We start from the raw sequence: 23,410 nt of genomic DNA, 5'->3' as shown, positions 1-23,410 counted from the left end.
AAAACAAATGTTTAAACTTCTTATTCTATTTGTAGGATAAAATGTCATGTCAAACAATTTGAAAGTATCTAGTCATTTTAACTGGAATTTGTTTTTGTCAAAAAAAAAAAAAAATCCCTAGACCCAATAATTGTTTTGACAAGATACGGGAAAATTTCACTAAAGTTGATGCACATGCCTGTGGTGATATGAGATTGGGTTGTCACTTTCTTTCCTTAGAAGTCTGAAAGCAGCATGGAAGCAAGCCTGGGACTAAATGAACATACTCCTAAGGCACTTAGGTGCACACCTGGCACCTGGTTGGTAAATGCTCAGTAAATGTTAGCACTACTTAACGATGAACATCAGTGCCGCCTTTGATCAACAATCAGACACTCAACCATGAAAACAGCTCTTTTCCACTTTAATCCAACATTTAAAAAGCTATCTAGACTAATGTTAAGGCCCACAATAGAGGCCCCAAGAGTACAGAAAACATGATCAGACTCCTACAACTCAGTGTTTATTTCTGCTATTAGGGCTTTTTCCAGCAGTAGTTCCCCACTGTTTCCACCATCGTGGAGACAGAAATCGTCCTAAAAAACACATGACCAGAACCTGGGGTACAGTGGTACACCACCATTTGTTTCCTGGTTAAGAATCCAGTTCAGCCAGCTGTGGCCTTTATTGAAACTTTTTCCCTCTACCCCAGTCAAGGGTTTGCCTCGGTATCTTGTCCACAAATTTGTAGCTGACCTACCACTTTTTCACCTACTCTAGCACTCAGCTCCCATCTCTGTTGTAAGAAAGCAATTGCAGACATGACATTCTGCACACAACCAGGCCAGGCGACCTTCACTGAAATGTGCTAATTTTAAGCCATAACATACATAATTATTACTGAAGCATTCCTTATACAAGGATTTCATTCATCTATGAAGATGTTGCATTTTTTTGAATTTTGAACATGACCAATCTAAATTTCCTTTATTTAAATATAAAATTCTATAAAACAGGTCACTGAACTAAAAAATCACATTTTTTCATATGTCAGTTCATGGCCACACACAGTACAAGTCTTGCGGTACATGTCATCTTCTAGGTTTTCTTCTGGTCCATACTCATGTTGATGAACAATCGTCTCCCTTTTCCACACGCTGCTTCTTACTGCTCGCCGCAATTCTGAGAAAAAAATTTAAAAGTCATCTTTTCAGTGGTGCTATTCAGCTGAATCCAAAAATCCAAATCCATCAAGCTTTCAGCAATGTACGTGTGTGTGTCTATGTGTATTTAAACCATATATAGTTTACCTTAATTTTATAACAAAGTTGATTATACAAACTTGGCAAACTTACTTTCTTACCTCACTAGTTCGGCCTGTGAATCAAGTTTTCACTGGAGCAGTGTGAAACAAGAGATTCAGAAATGGTTATGTGGGTTGGTGGTATGCAAAACAGAACCATATTCAGAAGTGAGTTGAGTAACAAAATAGGACACATTCAGGTATGTTTGACTTCAGATAACAGAATGCCATAGTAGGAAAATGAGTCAGCTGAAATAAGAAAAAGTATTTTTAAGTTCTTGTCAGGAGCTATGTCAATAAGCATCAAGTCAAGCTTTGCAAGAAAACTAGAAAGTAGAGAACTCTACCACTACGCTGGTATGGTTTCATCTTAGAAAAACTGCTTGTGCAATAAGACCTCAAGTCTACTGAAGTTCTTATAAGAGGGCTAAAAATAAGAATCACAGAATATTAAGAGCTGGAAAGAACCACAGAGTTTTGATTTTATTTTGCAGGTTGGGAAACTAAGCAAAGATAACTGTGAAGCCAGGACACTGGTCATATTCTAATGTTTGGAGCTTTTTCTGCTACTTCCTGTCAAAATCATTTTACAAAGAAAATTATATTGGGTTCTTTGAAAGCAACCAAGTAAATCATATTTTAATAAAAAGCAACACTTTACATTTCTATTCTCACCAGTTATCCACACAGTTCATCACTGTCTTTGACAGTGGCATTACCTAAGGGAGAGTATGATAGCTGTCTTGTATAATTTCAGCTATAAAACTCAACATACACCAAGTAATCACATATTTTCCCTAATTCATTTTAGATCTATAAGTAGTATCAAAATACTACTTGAATCTTATTTTCAGCTTTTATGTCATGAGGATGAAAACACAGGGCTATGTGTAAGGCAGTGTTCTTACCACTTTAAATACATTTAATCCTCACAACCCTTTAAGCTAAGTAGAATTATTCCAGTTTTACAGATGAGAAAACCAAGGCACAGAGAAGTTATAAGTTGCCCAAGGTTGTATAGTTGATGGATACTTCTAGCATGAAAAGTACTTTGACATTATTTCAGTGCACATACCTCTAGATAGGTTTTGGTCTAGAAGAAAAAAATGTTCATCCAAACTCTTCATTTCTTTCAGTATCCTCTCATATTCTGAAGGCCTTGGTTTTTCTAGATACAGATCTGGAATGCCCTCCTTCTTTTAAATTTTACCTTAGGATATCTTCTAAATAAAAAATGATATGCTAACCGGAACTCCACAGATGCCCCCTGGTTTCAGATAATGTAAGGAAGATGTTGCCTACTTGAATTCTAATACCTGCTTTTCAACTTGGTTCTCATGTAAGACATCTGGCCACCTTATCCCACTGAAAATCCTACAAAATTTTGCTGTGGCGCAATCATGCTAAATTAACTTTTCTGCCTAATTTGAATATTATGTGTACTTAAAAAGAGGTACCAAAGAAAACTTTTCTGAATACTAAAAAAAAAAAAACCTTGTAGGAAAACTCTTTCTAGCCATAATTGAACCTAAGGTTTTACACTGACTTTGACTTTTTCTCCCCACTCTTCAGCTAATGTGTCAGGCTTAATGGTAAGAATAAAGCCACATCTTTAATTTATTTACTAGACATTCCTGGAAAAACTTGTGCCAGAAAGGAAGTATTTTGGGCCAGGTGCAATGGCTCATGCCTGTAATCCCAGCACTTTGGGAGGATTATCTGAGCCCGGGAGTTCAAGACCAGCCTGGGCAACATAGTGAAACCCCCATCTCTTAAAAAAAAAAAAAAAAAATTAAAAAATATGTTTTTAATTAGCTAGCCATGGTGGCATATGCCTGTAGTCCCAGCTACTTGGGAGGCTGAGGTGAGAGGATCACTTAAGCCAAGGAGTTTGAGCCTGCAGTAAGCCGTGATTGCACCACTGCACTCCAGCCTAGGTGACAGAGCGAGACCCTGTCTCAAAGGAAAAAACAACAGAATATAAGGAAGTATTTTTAAATAGATAGGTCTGGAGTTTTTTTCACCCTTCTTTCCCTTTCTGAACAATCCAGTCCTATGGAACAAGTAAGCATCCGCAGCAGGGTGAGAGAGCCCAAGAAAAAGAGGGCTCCCTCCAGAAGAGGAAGCAGCAACAGTAATGGGAATTAGTCACACACAGGGCTTCGATCAAGTCACTATATTAAGGATCATGGGAGCCACCAGGTTTCTCATCATCCAAAAAGCCCGTATAAGTAAAACTAAAATGACCAATGAAATTTTAGAACTGGATGTATCAGTGTGTAAACTCAAGGTTTACGTACATTTATAGACAGAGACATAGGAATACAGGTACGCATGTGTTGTGCTAGAAAGCAGGAGTGCTCAAGAAATGATGACATAAGGCCAGGCATGGTGGCTCACACCTATAATCCTAGCACTTTGGGAGGCCAAGGCAGGTGGATCAACTTGAGGTCAGGAGTTTGAGACCAGCTTGGCCAGTATGGTGAAACCCCCATCTCTACTGAAAACACAAAAATTAGCTGGACATGGTGGCACATGCCTGTAATCTCAGCTACTTGGGAGGCTGAGACAGGAGAATCACATGAACCCGGGAGGTGAAGGTTGCAGTGAGCTGAGATTGTGCCACTGCACTCTAGCCAGGGTGACAGAGCAAGACTAGGTCTCAAAAGTAAACAAGTAAATAAAAATTAAAAAGGAAATGACATGTCAAAAGATACAAAAGCTAGTCACTAGGCCAAATCAGACCATTTGAGCAACAAAGTAAGGACAGAAAGAACCAAAGCCACTGGAGAAAAACAGAAATTAATGAATTCATACCAATAAGTAAATGGGGCAAAGGATGTTACAGAATGCTGACTGCCAACTGCTTAAATGCAGAAGGAATGCTGGAATTAGAAGACAATTCTTATAACCATCATACTAAAGACTGGTTCTAGCAAGAACCATCAATGGATGGATACTAAATCTAGGGGGATACAATTTCTTTTTGCTTATCAAATCAAAAATCAGAATTACCACTGAGGGCTGACAGACATCAGTGCCTCCAGATACGAGGCCCTGAGAAAAGCACATCACTTACATACTGTCCCTGGCCTGAAATGCATACCCTACATCCAGCCAGCAGGACACACCAGAAACTGCCCCAAGTGAGAAGCATGTTTTGAAAGGCAGGGCAGGGGAAGCAGACTTTTCTTCAAAAATGTCAATGTCAGAAAAAATAAGAGCTGTGTAAATATCCCAGAAAAGTTTAGAAAGACTTGGTACCTAAAGCCAATACCCAATCCCAGACTGGATTCTGTTCTAGAAAGGAATCACTAAAAAGAATATTAGATCGGCCGGGCGCGGTGGCTCAAGCCTGTAATCCCAGCACTTTGGGGGGCCGAGACGGGCGGATCACGAGGTCAGGAGATCGAGACCATCCTGGCTAACACGGTGAAACCCCGTCTCTACTAAGAAATACAAAAAACTAGCCAGGCGAGGTGGCGGGCGCCTGTAGTCCCAGCTACTCGGGAGGCTGAGGCAGGAGAATGGCGTGAACCCGGGAGGCGGAGCTTGCAGTGAGCTGAGATCTGGCCACTGCACTCCAGCCTGGGCCACAGAGCGAGACTCCGTCTCAAAAAAAAAAAAAAAAAAAAAGAAAAAAGAAATACAAAAAACTAGCCGGGCGAGGTCGCAGGCGCCTGTAGTCCCAGCTACACGGGAGGCTGAGGCAGGAGAATGGCGTAAACCTGGGAGGCGGAGCTTTCAGTGAGCTGAGATCCTGGAACTGCACTCCAGCCCGGGCGACAGACAAGACTCCGTCTCAAAAAAAAAAAAGAATATTAGATCCACTAACAAAACTAGAATATGGAGGGCAGATTAGACATAAATACTAAATCAATGTTAAATTTACCCAAGTTAACAATATACTTTGGTTGTGTAACAAAATATATCCCTATTAGGAAATATACACTGTAATATTTATGGGTAAAGGGTGGTAATGTATACAACTTAGTCTTAAATGGTTCAGAAAAAAATAAATACTGTATGTGTATAGAAAGAGCATGCAAATGATGCAAATAGCATAAAGTGTTAACAGTAGGTAATCTGGATAAAGGATATATGAGTGGCCCTTTGTATTATTATCCTTGCAAGTTTTTATAAGTTTGAAATTATTTCCACACAAAATAGTTTAAAAAGACAGGAGCTAGTTTGAAGGGGATTCTACTGGACAAATTTTGGACAATTTCAACACCAAAATGAATCATGACTGGAATGGACTATAATACATTGACTTCAGAATAAGAAACAATGAGTCCAGCTGATGCTTTAAAAAAAAAAAAAGTTTTTAAAAGGAGAAAAGCTCCTCTTTCCAAAAGCCAAATAACAATTACAGAAAGTGACAGAAGTAAAATATCACCATTTATATCCACCACAATAATAACTAAAGTAAGACTCAGCCCTGTGTACTAAATAAAACCACTAAGGAAAGGTAAGGAATGAGATATTCACACAGTATTAGAATTCTCACTAATTACAAAGGATAAAGGGTACCTTTACAATGGACAAATGTGGCAGATACCACCTTAACTAAGCAGTCAAACTACCACTCCCTTAAAAGAGCTGGTACCATGTGTCTACTGATAAATGCTCAAACACATCAGCTTGAAAGTATTCCCACCAAAAACATTCGACCTGAGTCTAACTGTGAGGAAACAAGCAGCTAATAAATCTGAATGGAGGGACACACTGAATAGCAGCTGGCCTGGGCACTGACTGCAAAATGTCAATGTCGTGAAAGACAAAAAAGGCTGAGAGACTAGTTTAAAAGCAACTATCACTATGCATCATCCTTGAATAGCACCTGGATCCAACAAAAAGCTGTCAAGGACACCAAAATAACTGGGGAATATTAAATTATACACAAGACAGTAGCATTATATTAATGCTAAATTTCTTGAGTATGATCATTGTTCTTTAGCTAGGTAGAAGAACACCACTGTTTTTTGTTTTGTTTTGTTTTTTGTTTTTTTGAGACAGAGTTTCACTCTTGTTGCCCAGGCTGGAGTGCAATGGCACAATCTCAGCTCACTGCAACCTCCACTTTCTGGGTTCAAGCAATTCTCTTGCCTCAGCCTTCTGAGTAGCTGGGACTACAGGTGCCCACTACCATACCCAGCTAATTTTTGTATTTTTAGTAGAGACAAGGTTTCACCATGTTGGTCAGGCTGGTCTCAAACTCCTAGCCTCAGGTGATCTGCCCGTCTCGGCCTCCCAAAGTGTTGGGATTACAGGCGTGAGCCATTGCTCCCAGCCGAATGCCATTGTTTTGAGGAAAAACATGCTGAAGTATTTGTAAGAATCACAATGTCTGCAAGTAACTTAAATGGCTTGGCAAAATATGTGTGTGGAAGAAGAAGTAAATATGGCAAATGTCAACATCAGGTAAATAAAAAAATTTAAGATTAATACTTTTTTCACATTACTTCATTTAACAACTTAAAACTTAGGAAAGCAGAAATCAACTACCTACTGCTGAGAATGGGAAGGAGGTAGTTGTAAAAACAAGATAAGGCTTTAGAAGAGTGAAAGAAGGTCTGTAGGTCTGAAATTGACTTTGGGAAAGCCGAGGAAACCTGGCATGGGTGCAGGTCCTACGCAGTGCTGAAGGCCTAATTGAAGCTGGAGACAAAATAGTGGTTTACCATGAGCCAGCCTCCTAGTTCCACTGGCCTAGAATTTCACAGTGCTGGAAGCTATTAACTAAAGGACTGCCTTTTGTGGAAATTTATAACAATTTTCATGGTAACCAGTCTTGTTACTGATATATTCAGGGACTGCTTATACTTTTTACACAAAAAAATTTTCTCCTAAATCCTTTTTTAAATGAAAATGTTATTTTATACCAATCTAAAACTTGTATTCAGTTTAACATCTTGGTTTTGCAAAAGAGGTGGTCTGTATTCAAGGAAACCCAATGCTGCTTCTGAGGTCAACTTATAAGACAACTAACTGAGACAGACAAGATACTACTAAATGCTTCATGGTAGGGCAGGAAGTATTGACTCATGGTGCCCCCTGTTAACAGGAGGAAAAAAAAATTACAAGGAAAAGACACAAAGATAATATGATGCTTTGGTCTTATTTAGTCCTCCATAAACTAAACTAAAGCAGAGTAACAGAGAACTGAGTCTCCCAAACTCTCTTGAGAGATGACTCCAAAGATTCATAAATATAACCACAGACCCACAATGTAAAATGTCCACAAACTTGGGCCTCCATAGGAGATTTCTTACCTACCTCTTTTGGGAGGAAAGTACATAGTAATAAATAATGAAAATGAATTTATTTTCCTTTTTTTAGAAGGGTAACCTCTACCAGTATTGAATAAGAGAAAGCTGGTATAACTAAAGAAAAGCCTTATCTCTACCTTATTTATAGAGTAGACATGCAAACCCAAAAAGTTCTGTACATTTGAACCAGGTGAACATTCCCATCTAATATTAAGGCCAGTGCATCCTGAAGTTTTGAAATCAAAACTGATTTCTATCATCTATAACTGATTACTGTAATGTGTAACGGTCCTTTCGCACGCCTTAAGATGCCTGTTCACTACTTCATCCTTCAAGGCTCTCCTTGCTCCTGGAAAAGAGGAAGGACTGGTGGAGGGCACTGAAACGGCCAAATTCAAAAGAACTCTTTCCAAATACTCTCAATCGGTCCTTTGAATATTTTGATACAGAGTTTTGATACCAGTTAAAAAACTGAACAGCAGTTTCTGCCTTCTTGTATCTAAAATCCGTTAACAATTTGAATTCACTAACAAGAAAACACTTTGTCTTTCACCCTATTTTTATATATCTATATAGATATAGATCTATATAGATATATACACACCTTACACTATTTAAACTATAAAATTATTTTTGGTAGTCAGATCAATTCTCAAATTGCTAAAGTAGAAGATCATATTCTCAAAGCAGGTAAATATAATCTCTTACCTTCCCATAAAGAAGTAAACTGTGTCAGCTTCTTTGCGGATCAAAATCAGAAGACCAAGAGGAACCAGGTTCCAATTTCTTTTCAACTAAAATACTTTTAGACTTGCTTTTATTCCTCTCTGTTCTGAGCCTCTGAGGAAACTGTACAGTAAGCTCCTTGTGTCTACTCTCTACAGTGTCTACTCCAATCTCAGCCCTTTGTGGCCTATTCAGGAAGGCGGGAACAACCTCTAAAGTAAATCAACAAGAAGCCATAATTAAAGGCGGCATCACACTGACCTCTCTGAACATTAAATACCAGAAGACAGTGGACTAATGTCACAGAACTTAGGTATTCATATGCACAAAAGCAGAAAAACATTTCTATTTGCAGAGACTTGGAAAATATATGACTCATGTAACCACTTTGGAAAATTTCCTCGAAAGACATGCTTCATTCAAGTAAGCGAACTGGAAAAGAAACCAGACCCAAGAGGTCTAACTCTATAAAAAACTTCAGGGCAAGTTCAAACTCTTCAAAATGAGGACAACTGACAGTAGCTTATCTGGTGACTAACAGCAGCAATTTAATGTAATGAGAAAAAAAGCCAATTACATTAAAGTTCATATTTCTTTAAAAAGTAATACCAATGGAAACTAAATCTTTTTGAAGAGTTCTGTTCATACTAATAATATATATGCCACATAGAATTTTTATTAAAAAAGCATGTGATGAAATGGATGCCATCGTCTTTCATTCTGTTTGTCAAATTACAGGAATTTGTTACCATTAGATGACACTGTGACCAAACTACAGAATTAGTATCTAAGAAAGTACAGACAGCCCTCGTTTCAAAAAATATTTCATCACCTTGCAGATACAGGTTTTTAATTAATACTTATTATTTTATCCATATATTATTATCTGCACCAAAATACCACCTGGAAATGGTTTAAGGAAGCAGCAGACAGGTAAGAGTTGAGGTGATTTCAGGTAGCTGGAGTTAAAAAATCCTAGGCTAGCATATAACTAATCTATAACTCTGTCCTCTCTTTCACACCTCTTAAAATGCCTTTTCACTACTTTATCTTTCAAGATTCTCCTTGCTACTGGAACGGAGGAAGGACTGGTGTAAAGCATTGAAAAGACTAAAGGGCCAAATTCATAAGAACTCTTTCCAAATCCTCTCAATACAGCAGTGGCTAATTCTGGGGAGTTCTTTAATGAAATGTTCTTAGGTGACACAACTTATTACAGGAAACCTCTCTACAAAGCCATGAATGTGTGCCTTACCTTGTGATTCAGGAATTGCTAAGTAACTATATAAAAAGATGTGTATACGGATGTTGATCATGGAGTTGCTGGCTTAACTTCGTGTCAAATAGTGCTTCCATTTTTATTTTTAAAAAATTTTAAGGATCTTAGGATAGAAAAGAACAGGAAGAGCAAAAATTAAAACGTTGCTGATGATTGTCTCTGAGTAGGAAAATCATGTGATAAGAGCTCTTTGTAATTCTCTAACTTTTCCGCACTGTAATGGAATTACACTTGTAATGACAAAGGAAAAACAAATCCTCACAATGAGAAGGATTACAACAACGTGTTCCTCACAACAAGGAAGGCTTACGTTCAATTTTTGGTTTTGCTTTTTTGTTTTTAGACATCTGATCTTATCTTATTCATTCTCCAAAACCACTTATTAATCCAATCCAAACCACTCCAAAGCCAATTATGAAAAACAAAAGCAAAATTATATGGATAGGACATTCATTTTCAATGAATTAATTTAGTATATATATAAAACCCAATATATACATAAAGTATGTGTTATCTCTACACAGTGTACACTACAATGGGCCTCTGCAAAATTACTGCATGAAGAACATGGATGTTTCCTTTTTTAAGGCTCTTTCAGGGATTCTGTGATAGAGCAGAAAGTGACCACTGTGCTCCCACAGCACCGCTCGCTCATCACTATCATGGTACCTAGCACACCTGCACGATTTTAAGTTTCTCTCCTGACAAATTCTGACTCCAGAATTCATGTCAGCACAGTGCCTGGCACATAGTTGACACTTAGTAAACATTGGATGCATTGATAGATGGATGGATGAAAATTTCAGACAGACAGACTTAACAGACATACATACCTGGATGGATAACAGGGACAAATCAATGCAGAGATAGATGGACAAGGGAATGCAAACACAGATGCATGGATAGAGAAATGACTACTTCATGGAGACTTTCAGTCAAAAAAGCCTCCTTCCAGTCCCAACTCTGCCAGTAACTATCTATGTAACAAGTCACTCCACCTTTCTGGGTCTTTTGGTCATATATAAAATAAAAGTTCCTTTTAGCTGCTGAATTAGATGACTAAGACTTAGGGCATGGCTCTTCATTTTAAGCAATTAGAGGAGATTGTTGGTGGGCGTGTTTTTTATAACACTATTGATTATACTTAAGATTTAATTGATGCCAAATCCTTGACCAGTGATACCACTCCTGATCCTCACATTGTTCCTATATAAAAACACGATTCACTTTAAGATGATGATGTACATGCTTTTCAGAAATGTCGTATTGTGAGGTTTGAGCTGAGTGCCTTGAAGACCAACATATTGAGGCAAACTTTAAGTCATTTTTTTCAACCTCTGAAAAACACATTCCAATCTATTGGCGACATTAAACAGGAAGAATCTAGCTAAAGGCTTTTTGCAAAATGGTAAAACACAATCCTTCACGATATAAAATGTGGCCATCTACCTTTTACTTTTTTATCAAATTTCTTCTGTTTCATTTTTTCTCGGTTTTCCTGTCGGACTTCCTTTGCTTCTTCTAATGCTTCTTGACTACCCCAAACTTCAAGAGACCTCTTCACAATCTACAACACAAAATCCATATTTAAATAAGTTGTGATTCGGACTTGCAAAATATTATAAAGTTATAACTGTCAAATCCACAGGTACCAAAGAATATCTAACTCAAGTATAAATTTATAAATACTTATGAGAAATGTAAAGGTTCTAAATATTAATGATCAGAAACAACTCTAATAAAACATCTATCCAAACCTATGAAACTGTCAGTAAACATATGCTGAATTAGATTATAAATAGAAAAGTTGTCCTCTGACTGTATCGTCACAGGAATCAAAAGTACATGTGGTCAGTGAGTTTGATCAACTCTGGCGGGCTCACCAAAGAAACAGTTTGTTGACAGATTAGCCACATCAGACCTAAACATGAGGTCATCTCCAAAAAATCTCCAACCGCAGGAAATTACCAATTACTACTACTCATCTCCTTCAAGATCAGTAATTGTTTCTATCGACTTGACTTCTGATCTGCAGGATATATATATTTTTTTAATTTTGGTACCGAAATGATGTAAAAAGTCTTCATTCTACTTTTAAAACTTTACATTCTATACCTTTATTCTTTATAGTATTTACTCACATTTTAAGAGAATTTACCACTAAGGATTATGCTCAGGATACCTCTCACAATATGTTAAAGGACCATAATATTAATCAGTGTAGCCAAACTCAAATTTCTTACATATTCAAGTGATATACTTGTTTTTCATATATTCTGGGACATCACGTTTTCCACAATTTAACATCCCTGAAAATGCTGCATCACCAGTGCACTTAATGGTACTTTAACAACTCTGAGTCAAAAAGTGATAAAGAACCGGACTTTGAATGGAAAGTTTAGGAATACCATCATAAGTCTTCTGCACTTGCATTTTCCCTTTTATGTATGCAAAAGTTGTGATATATGACAAAAAACTGTAATAAAGTCTACTGGCGCTATTTCACCAAGTATAAAATAAAAGCATCAAGTGATAAGAAAGCGTATGTTGATTTAATTAGCGGCATTTAAAAATATTTAATGGTACATAAAACAATAGTGAATTTTCTAATCAACAGACTCTTAGTATTTAATGAAATTCAGTACATGTTTTGTTTTACAATACTGTGCTCTAAAGCAATGCCTCCCAATATTTTAAGCTAACAGCACAAAAAGAATATTACAATATTTGTACCACTCTGAGGTAGATACAAGAGACTGCTTGTGACTCAAAGAAACTGGCCTGGGCACTAGCAGTCCTAGCCACTAAGTGGATCAGCATCTTGGCACGCCTGTAACCCATCTGCAGCAAGTGGCGCTGAGAAGACCTGCACTGAGATTACAGAGCTATATGGACACTCGCTAGCATTTCAGATGGGTAGAGTTAGAGTTTAGGTATTTATGAAATTCCTGAAATTTTTCTTTTTTTTAATATTTCTTTTTTGGTGGGAGATGGAGGTGAAAGAGGGTAAGGAAATGGGGCCTGACTCCCATTCCAACCTTTTTTAGTTTCCAAATTGTACTCTTAACATCACCCAATAGCAACATGTTTGTTTCAAAGTGCCATATTAGAAGCAAAATGAGGTCAGGCATGATGGCTCATGCCTGTAATCCCATCATTTTGGGAGGCCAAAGCAGGAGGATCACTTGAGCCCTGGAGTTCGAGACCAGCCTGGGCAATATGACAAAACCCCATCTCTACAAAAAATACAAAAAACTAGCCAGGTGCTACTCAGAAGGCTAAGATGGAAGGATTACCTGAGCCCAGGAAGTCAAGGCTGCAGTGAACCATGATCTCACCACTGCACTCTAGCCTGAGTGACAGAGTGAGACCTTATCGTATAAGACAAAAAAAAACAAAAGCAAAATGAGAAAACATGTTATTAAATGTCATTATACATGACTGTGATGCATATGCAAAACTAGAGAAAAAAGTTTTTTCACACTCTGTAAGCAAAAACCAAGCTGACTATGACTAGTTTGTTATTAAGACTTTACCAGAGTTAAATATAATAAACACAACTTATTAGAGACCTGTAACTTTAAGTAGAGTTTCATATCACCCCATTGTGAATGATGTGGATTCTTCTTCACAATAAATTTAAGAGGCGGCTCTCTTTTTTCTAAATCACAGTCTTTCAGAAGATATTCTTGTTTTGCCTCTGTTTTGGTTATAAGCTTATGTTTATCATCAGCATCTCTGAAAACAGATTAAGTCCATTATATAAATTAGTTATTTTAAATAAACTAAGTTTGCAAATGGCCCAGCAACTTAGGGGCACACACAGCAAAAAGGACATATAAAATACTTTTTCCTGCAACTCTCATGGTTACATTAGCAACATAAGAATTCTAATGGAAAAATACTTTATCTTTTACTTATTCTGATAAGTTATATTATCTAGAGAAAAAACATTCTTAGCAAAGGGAACAGCAAGGGCAAAGGCTCTAGGGGATGGGTGTATTTTGCAAAGAGAGCTTACAGCAAGAGGACCAGTGTAACTAGAAGACCTGCAGTAAGCGATGGTGAGGAGTGGTGGGAGATACAGTCAGAGACAGTCAGGGCCTTGCAAGCAATGGTGAAGACAATGGTTAGAAACCACTAGAAAGTTTTGAGCAAAATACGATATGAAAAGGACACCCTAGGGGTACAAAAGGGGTAGTGGGGGAGAGACCAGTTAGAACACTACGGCAGTGGTCCAGGCAAGAGCTGATGGTGGCCTAGACTAAGGCAGCAGTGGGAGAGGATGAGATGCCAATGGATTCAGGATATGGTTTGAGCCTAAAGCCAAACAGGTTTGGAATTAATGCACACAGGAGAGTGGAGACATAGCCAGTGAATGAAGCTGGCTTTACTGAAATGGTAAACACTAAAGAGCAGGTACAGGTCAGGGAGGGGAGAAATCAAAGGTTCAATCAGAGGATTCTATCACAAACACATAAAAGTTAAAACTGGGAAGAGCTGTATGAAAGCTAAATAATTCAGAAGTATAAACTAATATGAGACATGTAGACTACATGGTACTAAAACTATCATCTTTGACAATGTTGAAAAAGAATGGAGGCCTGTGTTCCTGATTATGATTAAACATAAAAGCGTAACGTTTCCAGACTTTTCAAGGTGTTGGCAGGACTGCGTTCCTTTCTGGAGGCACTAGGTAAGAATCCATCTCCTTGCCTTTTCTAGCTTCTAGAGGCCACCTGCATTCCTTAACTCATGACCCCCTCCTTCCACTTTCACAGCCAATGATGATGGCTTCTCACATTGCACCACTCACTTCTTCATTAATCGCATGTCCCTCTGACTCTCAGCTTTCCTCTTCCACTTCTAAGAAAGCTCGTGTGCTTGTATTCGGTCTACCTAGATAGCCCAGGATAATCTCCCCATCTCAAGGTCTTTAAGCTTAATCATATCTGCAAAGTTCCTTTGCTATGGTAAGGTAATATATTCACAACTTTCTTTAAACCAGTACAATAGTTGCTTCCATTTTCTCTTGGAAATAAAATTCTTTGTAGTGTTTCATTTCCCAAAAGCTATACTGGCCTTTAAGGAGAATGATGACAATACTGTGGACCTTCACCACTGTGTCGGTGGGAAATGAGTTTGTAATCTGTAGTTCCAGCTGTGGTGCCGGAACATTCCCAGCCATATATCTGATCATGAGACCAGGGACCACACCTCCCTCTCTATCTACCTAGGACTCCGCTCAGCAACAAGCCAATCACGATGGTTCCCAGTGTCTGCAGCAGGGACTCTAAAAGGTCGGGTCCTTCAGGCATGTGAGGAGTTGATTGAGGGCTGTAAGGACAAACTAAGCACAGGGAGCAGGTAAGAGGTCCAACTAAGATTCCAAGATAGTACCCTCAAAGTGCAAAAGATACCAGCACAGCATCTGGCTGAGTCAACAGTAGCGATAGGAGAACCATGTGAAGTGAGAAAGGTTATTCTGGGTGATATAAAAAAAGGATAAAGTCTAGAAGAAAAAGAATGGAAGAATATGGTTTTTCCTCATCTATTCTCTTTATGAGGGTAGCAAAACATGAATGAAAAAGGTATTCTGAGCTACAGTCCTCTCACTGAAGGCCCCAGACCTCTGACCAAGATGTAACACACCCTGGAATAATTAAGAAATAGAGGGATCATTAGGGCTGGGTGAAGAGAAGGGTTAGGAGCCTGCTACTGAGACATGTTAAAAAACAAAAACAAAAAACTCAGGCCAGCAGAAAAAGAAAAGGAAATTTCTATGGCAGAACCATCCTTCCTATTTTATGGGGTATATCATAAGCTTTAATAGTCACAGATTTACTGTATTTGGCAAAATAGAAACCATAGAAATTTTAGGAAACGCCCAAAATAAAAATCATAATTACTAAGAAAATATCAAATCCAAACAGACATAACTTGTTTTGCCCTAAACCTACCCATAAACATTAGCAATTAAGAACATCATCTAAAATAAGTACCTGCAGTTATCACAAGTTGGCAAATCAAAGTGGTTCATAAGATAAGAATCCATAAATTCTTTCCCACATTCTTCACATATTACATAATCAAATTCCATAACAGGTCCTAAGAAAAGGAAAATGAACTCTTTAAGTTTCCTTTTTTATGACTAGAACAATATATTTTCCTCTATTTTATTAGCTTATCCGCATGTATGCTATGCCTCACATAAATACATTTAAGTAAAAGACAAAATAAGACCTTGATTATGTTTATCTAAAAAAAAAAATTAAAGAGGAAAAAAGAAAAGGAAGTAACATAAAGAAAAAAAACCTAGCAATTCCACAAGTATTTCTGAATCCCAGCCATGTGCAAGGTACCTGTATTAGTGCTACATTGCAGCTATAAGAAACTATCACAGACTAAGTGACTTAAAACAACACACATTTATTATCACACAGATCTCTAGTTTATTCTGACATGGGTCTCAGTAAGCTAAAATCAAGGTGTTGGCAGGGCTGTGTTCCTTTCTGGAGGCTCTAGGCATGAATCCATCTCCTTGCCTTTTCCAGCTTCTACAGGCTGCCTGCATTCCTTGACTCAGGACCCCTTCCTCCATCTTCACAGTCAGCAATGGTGGCTTCTCACATGGCATCACTCACTTCTTCCATAATCACATGTCCCTCTGACTCTCAGGTTTCCTCTTCTACTTTTTTGTAGAAAAGGAGTCTTGCTCTGCCGCTCAGGCTGGAGTGCAGTGGCACGATCTCGGCTCAGTGCAACCTCCACCTCTCAGGTTCAAGCGATTCTCCTGCCTTAGCCTCCCAAGTAGCTGAGATTACAGGTGCACGCCACCATGCCCAGATAATTTTTGTTTTGTTTTAGTTTTGTTTTGTTTTTTGAGATGGAATCTCGCTCCGTTGCCCAGGCTGTAGTACAGTGGCGTGATCTTGGCTCACTGCAACTTCCACTTCCTGGGTTCAGGCAATTCTCCTGCCTCAGCCTCCCAAGTAGCTGGGATTACAGGCACGCACCACCACACCCGGTTAATTTTTGTATTTTTAGTAGAGATGGGGTTTCACCATGTTGGCCAGGCTAGTCTCGATTTCCTGACCTTGTGATCCACCCACCTCGGCCTCCCAAAGTGCTGGGATTACAGGCGTGAGCCACTGCACCCAGCTCTAATTTTTGTATTTTTAGTAGAGACAGAGTTTCACCATGTTGCCCAGGTTGGTCTCAAACTCTTGATCTCAGGTGATCCATCTACCCTGGCCTCCCAAAGTGCTGGGATTATAGGCGTGAGCCACTGTGTCCAGCCCCTCTTCCACTTTTAAGGAAATTTGTGTGCTTACATTGGGTCTACCTGGATAACCCAGGATATTCTCCCCATCTCAAGGTCTTTGACCTTAATCATATCTGCAAAGTCCTTTTTGCTATGATAAAGATAATATATTCATAGGTTCCAGGGTGATTAAGGCATGGACATCTTTGGGGGCCATTATTTTGCCTACCACAGCACCGCTGAAAGTACAAAACAGATTAGTCCCAGAGTGGTAGGGTGAAAAGGGATCTGCTTACAGACAGGGCACCAACATTACACAGGAAAGAGCAATAAACAGCATGGTAACAGAAGAAAGACAACAACAGCATTCACTTCCAAATGGAAACATTTTTTTCTCCCTCCATTCTACCCCCTACCAACAAAGCAAAAAGCTTCTTTATCTGTCTCACCTTCTGGATTATAAACTCCTTGAGAGGAGAGTCTGTATTCAGCCATGTATCCTCAACTCCCAGCACAGAAAAACCACTCTAGGTAAGGCAAAGCTAGATTATTTAAGGACTTCAAATGCCTAGCTATGAAACTTAATCCTGTAAGAACTGTTTCTCCCAGCAAGTCTTTAAATTTTACTAGTAAGGCTGGGCACAGTGGCTCACACCTATAATCCCAGCACTTTGGGAGGCCAAGGTGGGTGGATCACTTGAGTCCAGGAGTTCGAGACCAGCCTGGTAAACATGGCAAAGCCCTGTCTCTACAAAAAAATACAAAAATTAGCCAGCTGTCAATTAGCTGGGCGTGGTAGCAGGCACCTGTAATCCCAGCTACTCTGGAGGCTGAGGCAGGAGAATCGCTTGTGCCCAGGAGGTGTAGGTTGCAGCAAGCCAAGATTGTGCCACTGCACTCCAGCCTGGGCAATAAGAGTGAAACTCCGTCTCAAAAACAAAAACAAAAAAATTAACCAGGCATGGTGATGTGTGCCTGTAGTCCCAGCTACTTGGGAGGCTGAGGTAAGAGAATCCCTTGAACACAGGCGGTACAGGTTACAGTAAGCCAAGATCACGCCACTACATTCCAGGCTGGTGACAGAGCAAGACTCTTTCCATATATATATATATATATATACACACACACATACACACATACATATACATATATATGTAAACACATAAATTTTACTAAGAAGTCTTTAGGCTGAATGCTCCAACTCTCAGAGCTGCCACAATTTCCAATGAGAAGAAAGAGGAGTTGTCGACTGGGCGCAGTGGCTCACGCCTGTAATCCCAGCACTTTGGGAGGCTGAGGAGGGTGGATCACCTGAGACTGGGTGCTTGAGACCAGCCTGACCAACATGGAGAAACCCCGTCTCTACTAAAAATACAAAATTAGCGGGGCCTGGTGGTGCATGCCTATAATAACAGCTACTCGGGAGGCTGAGGCAGGAGAATCGCTTGAACCCAGGAGGCGGAGGTCACAGTGGGCCGAGATCACACCACTGCACTCCAGCCTGGGCAACAAGAGTGAAACTCCATCTCAAAGAAGAAAAAAAAAAAAAAGAAAAGGAGAATTGTCATTATGTCATTAATTAACTGTTTGTTTCAAAATATTCCTATCACTGCCTTCCCTTACCTCCTTCGTTATAACACACTAATCTCCAAACTTTAAGAAAACAAATAAACAAAAAAATCATGCTTTTTTTGTAGAATATTAGAGGAGCATATCCATAGACAAAAGGAAAACTAAAAATTTTGGAACAAGGCCAGTGATAGCCAAAGTGGTATATTTGAAAAATTTACCAGGATGCGTTAGAATGAAGAGAAAGTGTGACAGAAATACCAATTAGGAAGCTATTACATAGCATTATTAATTAAAACATTTAAAATGTGCAGTTTTCTAATTTAAAACATTCTTTATAATGGGAATTCCTAAATAAACACAATGATAATTTTCAAATTGTCACTCCCTTTTACATTTACCACTCAGAAACTGGCAGTCTACCATAAGCAAGAGTTGTGTAATTATTTCATTATATATTACAATGTAACAATAATGGAAATAAAGTACACAGTAAAATGTAATGCGCTTGAATCATCCTGAAACCATCCCCAGCCACCCCCCAACCCCACCCCGGGTTTTGTATTCCACAAAACCAGTCCCTGATGCAAATAAAAACAACTATTTTAATCCTTCAAGTCTCAGCTTCTGCACACAACAGTACAGACACACACAGATTAGAGCAGCGCAACCACCTACATTGATGAATGCACAACACTTCTGTAGCTACAACTAAAGACTGGAATAGGTTTTCGGTTTTTTTAAATCTGTTATATTGCACTGTTGGCTGCTAAACTTATAAAAAAATAAAGTGTTTCTATCTTTTTCCCAAAGACTGTGAAAGTACCCTCACTGTGAAGATACGTATACACATAAGTGATTTACCAAAGCACTAACCTTAGATCATAGTTATATCCTTCTTTGTATGCTGGTCTACCTTATATTTTGTAAGCTGCTTTCTTTCTCCACAGTTATCTCCCGGATGCTGGCACCTCATTTCAGCCTATCAGGATAATTCTGAGTATTTATTCTACCAATCAATATACTGACTAACCCTGCCTATTATAAAACAACAGAGAGCATCAACCCCTAAGTACATCAGCCACAAGTTAAATAATCATTTCCATATGCATGGCTGTTTCTTTGATTTTTTTAATCTACTAGCAAAACTGCCAAACTTTATCACTTTTATAAAGATAATGTACTCACTAATTAAAGTAATTGCGGCATTATGTAGCATCAGTTTGCATAGAATTAAGCATGTTACTCAAAATAACCAATCTAGATACTTATTTTTGAAAAACTCACTTTACCTGGTTGATGAACAACTTTTCCAATTTTATGTTCTTCTTCTTCTTCCTCTTCTAAAATAAAGCCTCCTCCTGTGTCAATTATCTTTGGGGCTGCTTTTACATTAGCAATGCCTACAAAAGTAAAAGCAGTCAACAATTGAAGTAGGTAAGCCCGTATGTTACCTTGTTCACAAAGAGAAAATTCCTCTGAATTCAATATATCTCACACAACACAAGGATGTCCACGATCACCACTTCTATTCAACATTATACTGAAGGCCCCAGCTAGTCCAACAGAGCAAGAAAACCAAAAAGGCATAAAGGATGAAAAGAAAGAAGTAAAACAGCATCTGTTCACAGATGATGTAATTATGTGTGTAAAATATCCACAAGAATCTACAATTAGAATTAAGAAATAACAACCTAGAAAGAGATGTGTAAAACCTCTGCCCTGAAAACTACAAAACACTAAGAGAAATCAAAGAAGACTTAAATAAATGGAGAAATATACTGTGTATGGATTTTAAGCCTCCATATCATAAAAACATCAATTCTTCACAAATTTATCTAACACACTCCAGCAGTGGGGTGTGTTGTGTTATGTGTGTGTGTGTGTGTGTGTGTGTGTGTGTGCGCGCGCGCGTTCACCCGGAAATTTCCATTTCATATTTTGGGCCATGGTTGACTGTGGGTAACTAAAGCCACAGAAAGTAAAACCTTGGATAAGGGAGGACTAACGTATGCATAGCTGACAAAGGGGTCACATTCAGAATACATAATAAAATTCTCTAAGTCAGTAAAAGACAAATAACCCAACTTTTAAAAACAGGCAAAAGATCTGAATAGGCACTTAACAAATGAGGATATCCAAATGGCCAAAAAGCACATGAAAAGGTTCTCATTATCTCTAATCATTGGGAAAATACAAATTAAAACCATAATGAAGTATCATTAGACTCTCACCAGAATGTCTAAAATGAAAAAGACTGACAATACCAAGTGTGAGGATGTGGAGCAACCAGAACTGCCATACATTGCCGGTGAGACTGGAAACTGATATAATCACTGTTTGGCAATACCTACTAAAGCTGAACATAACTACACCTCTCCTATGACCCAGCAATTCCATCTCCAGGCATATACACAAGAGAAGTGTGTATGTCCACTAAAGCACATAAACAGGAATGTGTACAGAGGTTTCATTCCTAACAGCCCCAAAGTGGAAACAACCCAAATAGCCACCAAAAGGAAAACGGAAAAATTGCAGAATACAAAAGAATCTATACAACATCTAAATGCACAAACTACCAATGCATGCAACAAAATGCCTGAATCTCTCAGATACTATGTTGCGCAAAAAAAGGGCAGATACTGTACAGACTCAATGTACATCAATTTCAGAAAGAGGTAATACCAATCAAATGGTCAGAAGAGTATTACTTCTGAGAGTAGAGAGTGGACACCGACTAGGAAGGCGCAACAGGAAAACTTCTAAGGTTCTGGAAGTGTACATATCTTGATCACTATGGTGTTTACACAAGCATTAACATAGGTAAAATTCAGATGAGTACATTTTACAGTATGTTACACCTCCATTTTTTAAAATAAGACAAATTTGGTATGTTTTATTCTGCTAAAGTCAATCCCCTTCTCTGGCCTCAATTTCTCCCTCTATTAAATGAAAGGATTAGATTATAAGCTTGTTTCCACTGTTAATAGCAATTCTCACTATAACACCTGTTCATTTCTCTGTATCCCTTCATTAGACTGAGTGCCTTTACCTGTATACTTCTGACAAACAGTAAACATTCCATGAGTACCGACTGGATGGATAGAAACGAATGAACCTACCAGAATATGTAATATAAATAGCAAAGTAAATGAATGGAATGACAGTAAGCACAATGAGAATTCAGAACAGGGAAGGCTGGAGTAGTCGAGCCCATGACTTCAGCAGGATCCTAAACAACGCTAACTCATGCCCAAAACAAAGCCCAATTTCTCTCTGCTGCTATGACTTGCTGTTTCCCCAGGACCTTAGCAACACTCTTCGTATTCTAAGCAAGTTTTTTCAGTCTCTTTCATGGCGTATGTCATGGCACACAGAGAAAAAGAAAACTGTATAGTACTTGGAAATAAAAGTATCACAAAGATAAAAAATCCCGGCACTTACCTAACTCTTGAAACATGGTGGGTTGTACTCAACGCTACAATACAGTTCAGTTCTTGGGGAACTGCCTAAGAAATCTTACAGAATGTTCATTCTACCTTGCTTTCCATGATAACAAGTTTAATTTAATACCAGTTTTTGCTATTTTGTACCTTGTGTTCCACAGCCATGTAGTATAGATCTATGGAAACCTTTATGGAATCATGACTATGAATTAATCAGTGCAAATGAACTTTCTGTCCAACTCTAGTGTGTCTCAAGTTGAGAAAGGAATAAAAGGAAACCACTATAAAGCAGAAAGAATGAGACCAGTACCATCAAAAGTAGCTGGAATTTGCAGTTTCGGTGTTAGTACGAATATCAAGACATGCTGCCAGCTTCAGACTCTTCTCACTCTCACTACATCTGGCTGATAAAAAAAGAGTAATAGATAATACAGCTGTAAACTGTGCTCGACACAGGACAGTACAGAGCTCTAGGAACACATGTACTTCATGTTATAGAGGTCGTCCTGAAGAACTGGCTATCAACCAAACTATATTTCAAGTACCCTGGAAAAAATTATTAGTTGGCCCCAGTGGCAAATTCCATAATAGAATAATCTGCAATGAGAGATCAGTCTTTAATTTACTTCAATCAATAAACATGTTTTGAGTATCTAGCTTTTGCCAAGAAATCGTACAGGTCACATGTCCAAGAAATAGACTCATGGAATCTATGGATTAGAATCTTAAAGGTTTACTATCCAGTCCCTTCTGATTGCTGAATCTCCTCTCCTCCACATAAGTAAGGGTTCTTCCAGTCCCTATTTGAGCACTTCTAGTAACCGGTAGCTCATGAGAAGCAATCCGTTAGACTTTTGGCAACTCCAATTGCTGAAAGTTCTCCCTAACAAACACCAAGATCTGCCTCTTCCACCAACTAGTTCTAGGTATATAGGATAGAATCAAGAACTAGTCTAACTCCTCTTTCTGGGACAGCTGAGGCCCTGACACCTGGCAGTGGCTGGCACCTCCCAGCCGGGGCGGCTGCAGCCCTAAACGAAAAATCGAAGCTGAGCAGCCCAGGTGCAGCAAATAAGGCCCGGGGGCGACCGCGGAACGCTCTGTGGTCGTGGACAGGACGCTCTGACAAGGCGGCTGGGCGGATTCCCTCTACGACTGGGGAAGAATCTGCGCACAGACGCCAGCGCAGTTGCCTCGATCCCCGGGCCCCGGGACTCGGCTCGCACGAGCCAGTCTGGGGACCGGGGAGGCGGGGAGAGGGAAGGGGCAAGCGCCGCCGCGGCCCAAACCTCCAGTAGCCGCAGCCGCCGTCGCCGGGTAGGGCCGGGCAGCCAGCCGGGCCTGGCGCAGCATCAGTGCCCGCTGTCTCTTCCGCTCGACACTCGCCCGCACCGAGGCAGGCAGCTCCGCGGGTTGCTCTAAAGCCGCCGCCTCCGGCGAAGCCCCGTCGGCCGCCGCCATCTCCGACCTACTCCGAGGACCCAGCTCCCAGGCCCACGCACGCGCACTGCGCGCCCAGGCGAGCCGACCGCCCGGCACAGCCTCTGCGTTCCCCGTACCCAGCGGCCTTTC

The 23,410-nt window shown here is 39.3% G+C and overlaps 1 protein-coding gene across 3 annotated transcripts; it reads right to left on the bottom strand.

The window, feature by feature from the left end:
* Positions 1-480: 480 nt before the first annotated feature.
* Positions 481-23,410, bottom strand: XPA (XPA, DNA damage recognition and repair factor). Of its 3 annotated transcripts, XR_003115882.1 has the most exons (8): positions 23,128-23,410; positions 19,685-19,795; positions 15,562-15,667; positions 13,132-13,297; positions 11,009-11,126; positions 8,263-8,492; positions 1,343-1,531; positions 481-1,161 (listed from the first exon to the last, which is right to left on the bottom strand). XR_003115882.1 is itself a non-coding variant. In XM_025358635.1 (7 exons), exons 1-6 carry the CDS (start codon positions 23,297-23,299, stop codon positions 8,287-8,289), a joined length of 879 nt encoding a protein of 292 aa, XP_025214420.1. In that variant the 5' UTR covers positions 23,300-23,410; the 3' UTR covers positions 481-1,161; positions 8,263-8,286. The 3 variants fall into 3 exon arrangements, 2 of the variants coding, with proteins under 2 accessions (XP_025214420.1, XP_025214421.1); XM_025358635.1 differs by lacking the exon at positions 1,343-1,531; XM_025358636.1 differs by lacking the exons at positions 1,343-1,531; positions 8,263-8,492.

This window comes from Theropithecus gelada, chromosome 15 (assembly GCF_003255815.1).
Source record: "Theropithecus gelada isolate Dixy chromosome 15, Tgel_1.0, whole genome shotgun sequence".
Classification (NCBI taxonomy): Eukaryota; Metazoa; Chordata; class Mammalia; order Primates; family Cercopithecidae; genus Theropithecus; species Theropithecus gelada.
Note: the sequence above shows the minus strand (reverse complement) of the source record. Positions and strands in the feature narration are given on the sequence as shown.